Source organism: Octodon degus, unplaced genomic scaffold (assembly GCF_000260255.1).
Source record: "Octodon degus isolate 3935 unplaced genomic scaffold, OctDeg1.0 scaffold00033, whole genome shotgun sequence".
In the NCBI taxonomy this organism is placed as follows: Eukaryota; Metazoa; Chordata; class Mammalia; order Rodentia; family Octodontidae; genus Octodon; species Octodon degus.
Window position 1 is genome coordinate 1,770,067 of NW_004524609.1, and position 5,700 is coordinate 1,775,766.

Here is a 5,700-nt window from a genome sequence, read left to right on the forward strand (position 1 = left end):
CATTCACTGTGGGGTTTTTGGTTTTTGTGGTACTAGGGATTGAACTCAGCACTTTGAGCGTGCCAGGCAAGCGCTTCCTCTACTGAGCTATCTCACCTGCCCCATTCATTGCATATTTTGATCATCCTCATACACTGGGGATGGTATATATAAGCACTATGGCAGTGTTTTGTTAATTGCCCAGAATATTTCTGTGACTCAATTCTCATATTTTTAAGGAGAGGTGATTGATGCCGAGAACTTGGTCAACTTCCTCGCCAGTGAGGGGACAGGACTCTCAGAGGAAGAAGTAAAGGAGCTGATGCCTCATCTGACCTACAACGGTGAGAACGGGTCATGATTACGTTGCCTTCTCTTCTCTTTAGTGTATTTAGTGCAGGGTCTCACGACACGGATCAGCCTCGCAGTGATCTTCCTGTTTTCAGCCTCCCAGGGGCTGGCACATGTTGCCTTCGGAGAAGTCTGCCGGTGTGACCCTGTGCTGCCGATCCTCAGAAATGACCCTATTTTTGCATCATCTAGCACAACGCTTCCTGGACTTAAGTGTGCTATGAGTCACCAGGCGGCTTGTGGCGTACAGGCTCAGCTTGGGTCCCTGGGGCCTGTGTGCGTCTCATGGGCGCCCAGATGGTGCCAACGACAGAGACCACGCTCTGCCTGAAGTACATTAAAGATGAGGAGAAGCAAGGGTATGTTAGGATTATGATAAGGATTTCATTTTCTAAAACAAGTACAGGCAGGATGCCTGTGGTTGAGGGCGTGATTCCTGCCCCAAAAAGAAGGAAAGGGGGCTGGAGAGGTGGCTCAGTGGTCTAAAGCACCTACTTAGAACAAGCTTAGCAAAGCACAGGGACCGCGGTTCAATCCCCCAGCACCACATGCCAGTCAGCCCCGCCCCCTGGTGGGCTGAGCTGGCCACACACACACACACACACACACACACATACACACACACACACATAAATAAAATTTTTAAAAAAGAAGGAAAGATAGTAGAGTGATTAAAAATTGAAAATAAAAATAAGTGTTAGGAAGAGATACATGGAAAAGGCAAGAGGAGTGTGTGGTCAGCTGACTTTGCTTCTTCCCTGAGATTTTTACTGACTTGGCTCCAGGCCCTAGTGTTACATAACTACTTTTAAAATTTCTACTACTCTCTGTTCTTCCGATTTAAAAAAAAAAAAATTAATCATACTGGAGTGTGGCATTTTTTTTACCATAACATTTTAATGATGCTGCCAGGTAATTTCTATGCAGTTCTGGCCTTAAACCTCAGATATGTACCAGCTAAAGATGTCACTCACTCCCAGAGCACGTGCAAGGTGCTGGGCTCGGTCCCCGGGGAAGAAGAGAGCCCAGGCGGTGCCCTGTGCTCCTCGGGGCTCCTCCACTGCCCACATATGGCCCTCCAGACAGTGGGGAGGCGGGACGGCCACGGCCCCTTCACCTTGCTCCTCGCCTGCACCCTCAGCAAGCGTGATTTCCCCACCCCACCCGGAAGGCACCTCTACCCCCCATCTGCACCGACCCAGAAGGCGGGCACAGCGCCCTGCCTCACTGTCCCACCCCTTGATCCCTGCCACTCTCCGGCCCTTGGTCAAAGTCCACTCTTCCTTCTGCGAACTCTTTCAGGCTTTGTGGTACAACTCCTTAGAGACTCAGACGATGCTGCCTTGTTCTCTTCTTGTTATTTATAGAACAAGAAAGTCAGTTTCTAGATTTTTTCCTTCTTTGTGGCTCTGGAGACTAAGCCCAGGGCTCTGCGCATACTAGGCAGCGCTCCACCACCGAGCTACGCCCCAGTCTAGCAGCCAGTCTCTTGTCTCTGGGTTGTCTACCCACCCATCCCCGAAAAACTCCTCCCATGTTTCTTTTTTCAATGAGTGGACTTAAATCCAGTTGCATGAGGCAAAATCTTAAGCACAGTCTTTCCTTTCCCTTTCTCAGCCTCCCTCGTGTAGCCAGCCACCAGGTTCTCTGAATTTGTCCTCTTATGCAGCTCCACGCTGTCCACCGGTTTCTCTTCACATTTTCTGTGCCCTCGTACTGATCGATACCACCTTTTGCCTGGGCTGTTGAGGTAGGCTCTCAGCGAATCTTGCTACGGTTTCGGGCATGCTTGCTTGGGATCCCCTCACTACCCACACCCACCCAGGCTTGACCCCCTAACTACGGTCATCAAAACCCCAGAGCGACGTCCTACAGCCTAAGTGATCGCGCCACTCTCGCGGCTTCGAACAGCTCACAGACAGCCACCTGCGTGGAAGGCCTCTCCGGGTGTTAGCCCTGTACGCTGCAGCTCCTTCTCACCCGAAACAAGCCCGGGGTCAGCTGCACGGGCTGGCTTGAAAGTTCTGCAGGTGTCTTTGTCCTGACGCCACTGTATGTGCGGTCCCCTTGCTGGAAGTGACGCTCTTCTCCGGAAGAAGTCTCTACACGCTCCGGGTGACTTAAGGACCCTGACCACCCCTTATACGTGGCCACCCGGGCGTCGGTCTTACCCTTAGGGACTCTTGGGTAGGTTGGGGACATGGACATTCCTCTTGTTCATTGGTGGCTTGGGTTTTCTATTTTGAATCTTGAGTCTCTGCTTATCATTCCTTCTACTACGGTGTTGCAATTCTGTTTTCATAAAGGCCAGCTTTCTCCAGCTCAAGCCTGGGTGGATAGCTGGTTGTACCGAAACTGCTTTAAGCCGAGTGGAGCTCTTGATCCTACATATCTACACCACTTATTTTTTTTTAAAGCTTTTTCTTTTTATTTATTTATTTTTTGTGTGTGTGTGGCCAGCTCAGCCCACCAGGGGGCGGGGCTGGCTGGCATGTGGTGCTGGGGGATTGAACTGCGGTCCCTGTGCTTTGCTAAGCTTGTTCTAAGTAGGTGCTTTAGACCACTGAGCCATCTCTCCAGCCCTCTACACCACTTATAACTTAAGGAAATTTTCATCTGGCTTCTCTTCCCCAAGTCTGGCCTTGTGTCTTCTTGCTGGAGAAGAACAGCATACACTACATTCAGACTTCCGGAGACGGGGGAGAGAAAGAGATAAATATTGTCAGTGTCAAAACCGAAATGAGCAATATTTTGTAGAACTAAAAAATTATCTACACTGTGCCTGAAATTGTTCCTCCCCAACTTTGGCTTTTCCCAATAAGCCTGCTTTCTTCCCCACAGTTCTATTATCAAACATATTTATTTGATTTCCATTTCTTCAGAAATTATTTCTGCATCAGAATTCCTGGAGGCGCCACTCATGGCCGCGCCTGCTCTTTGTCCTCTCGGGCGGCCTCGTGGAGGAAGCCTGTGTCTACCTGCTTCGCGGCACTGTTTCGCCTTCCGCTAGCCCCCTTCTGGGTGCCCCTAAGGCCTGGCCGTGGTATTTTAAATCCCCAGTTTCTCCTGGCACACTGCTCAGGATGTAAATTACTGCAGTTACTATGGAAACAGTATGTGGAGTCCTCAAGCAGCTACGACCAGAGCTACCATGTGGCCCAGCAGGCCCACCCGGGTGCGACCGAAGGACATGAAATCAATAAGTCAAAGGGATACGTACTCTCCCGTGTTCACTGCATCGTAATTCCCAGTAGCCCAAATCCAAAATCAGTATTAAACATTCATTAATGGGCGAATGGATTTTTAAAAGTGATGCCTCTGAAAACAAAAAACCTTTTATGACTTTTTATATGACAGCCTCTGAATCCGAACCAACGTGTTTTACAGGAAAGGGAAGGATCGCTGTGGATTCCATAATGGAGGGTCTGAGGAAGATCACACGTGAGTGGAAATCTAGGATGCAGTACAGGACAATCTGGTGCTAAACGCTTGTGCTCTTGGCTGTAAGAGTAAGATGTTTCGTTATAGAAAGTCTCTATTTAGAATCTCAGTCTCTCACTTCATTCCTAAGTAATTTTGATTTGTTCTCTGCACCTGTATTTCCCAAGCGTGACCCAAACAATGCTACAGTTCTGATTCTATTTCTTTTTTTATAGTATCTATTTATTGTTTGTTTTGTTTTTGCAGTACCAGGGATTGAACTCAGGGCTCTGTGCTTGAGGCAGGCGCTTATCCTACTGAGCTGTCTCCCCAGCCCTGATTATATTTCAAAAAGGATTTAAGAATAAGTTAAGGTATTTTAAGCAAGTATGATTAAAATGAACCTTAATAAGAAAAGATGAATTCAAATTCTGGGAACTTACATTTAATGTTTCCGGGTGAAAAAATTACTTTAAAAATATAAGCAAAAAGTTTCCAAGTGAGTCTTACTATATTTTATTATTGGTGAAAAACAAAAAGTCTTGTTGATGGCTCCCTCGAGTCTGTTCTACTCCTGCCATTTCTGTTGCCGATATCAGCAAACTTTCATGATGTCAGCAGTAGCTGGGTATTTCAAACAACTATTTAAAATCATGCTGATACAGATATACAGCTGCATTCTCTTAATTCAATGAATAGAAAGATTTGTTCTTATAGTGTTTGTGGACAGGATATCATGTCTGCATCGTGTACAATGAATAACCACTAAGACAACGATATGCAACGTGTTCATTATTGAAACTGTCCTACTAATCAGGTTTGAGACTGTCTCATTGCTATTTGTTTCTCAATAAAATTATTAAAAAATAAAATAAAATCATACTGATGAATTTAGTGATAGTGAAGCAGTTCCCCATGTTTATGATCTCTGTATCAACAAGTAACTTTTAAAAATATTTTTATTGAGAAACAGATAGCAATGAGACAGTTTCACAACCGATTACTAGTGTATTTTCAATAATTAATACATTGCTTATTGTTGCTTAGTAGTAATTCCTTGTACAAAATGCAGACCTGATATCCTGTCTCAAACACTATGAGAACAAACCTATCAACAAGTAACTATTAAACACCTAGGTACTGTTTAAGAAAGACAGAAAAAGTAAACAAACCACTTAGTTCTATGCTGGATGTAGGCAGTGGCGGGGACACACACACACACACACCCACACACACACACCACATCTGCTCATGGGCGGGACTTAATCCCAGCTTTGTCCAGCCCGACTGCTCCAAAATCCATGGTGGCCCTGCTTCTCATCACAGCGAACAAGCGCCCCATCCTGCCAGCTGAATTCGGGGCCTGTTGGTCCAGCCTGTACCCGCGCCATAGCCATCGCACGGAGCTGTCTCCCGTTCGGTTAGCCTAGAAACCCTACAGTGTAGCTGTTCTGTGTTCTTTAGGTTAGTCTTAAACAATTAACCCTTTCCCCAAACGGCTGCTGAGATACTTTCAGAGCAAAACCCCACATAGTTTTCACAATCTCTCCACACACACACGCACGCACGCACACCCCGCTCCTAGCCTGGGCCACTGCTTCTCCCTGGAGCTGCTGGCCCAGGGCGGCTGACTTGGTGTGAACGACGTCGTCGGGCGCCAGGAACGAGGCCGAGCACTCCGGACTGCGTGCGGCATTATCTCCCTGTTGTGCTCAATTTCGCGAGCTTCTCTGCAGTGTCCAGTTTTTCCTGTCGGCTCCTTCCCAATTCACAAAAGCCCCCTTTTTATCCTTCATCAAGCTGTTGTTTTCAGGTATCTTGGTTCCCTGGCCCTGAGAGGCTAGATCCTGCTTCCATCTTACTCTGCCATTTTTTTCTTTTTCTATATTTGGTACAGGTCCCACTGCACAGCTCAGATTCCAGCGATCCCCCTATTTGCAGCCTCCCCAG

The 5,700-nt window shown here is 47.0% G+C and overlaps 1 protein-coding gene across 1 annotated transcript in view; it reads left to right on the forward strand.

Annotated features, from left to right (window-relative positions):
- Positions 1–289: 289 nt before the first annotated feature.
- The window catches only part of Efcab3 (EF-hand calcium binding domain 3), a 66,644-nt gene continuing 61,233 nt past the window's right edge, over positions 290–5,700 (forward strand). The window contains exons 1-2 of the mRNA XM_023714083.1: positions 290–323; positions 3,718–3,771. Of these exons, the coding sequence (XP_023569851.1) occupies positions 302–323; positions 3,718–3,771 (76 nt within the window). The 5' untranslated portion in view covers positions 290–301. The remainder of the gene's footprint in view (positions 324–3,717; positions 3,772–5,700) is intronic.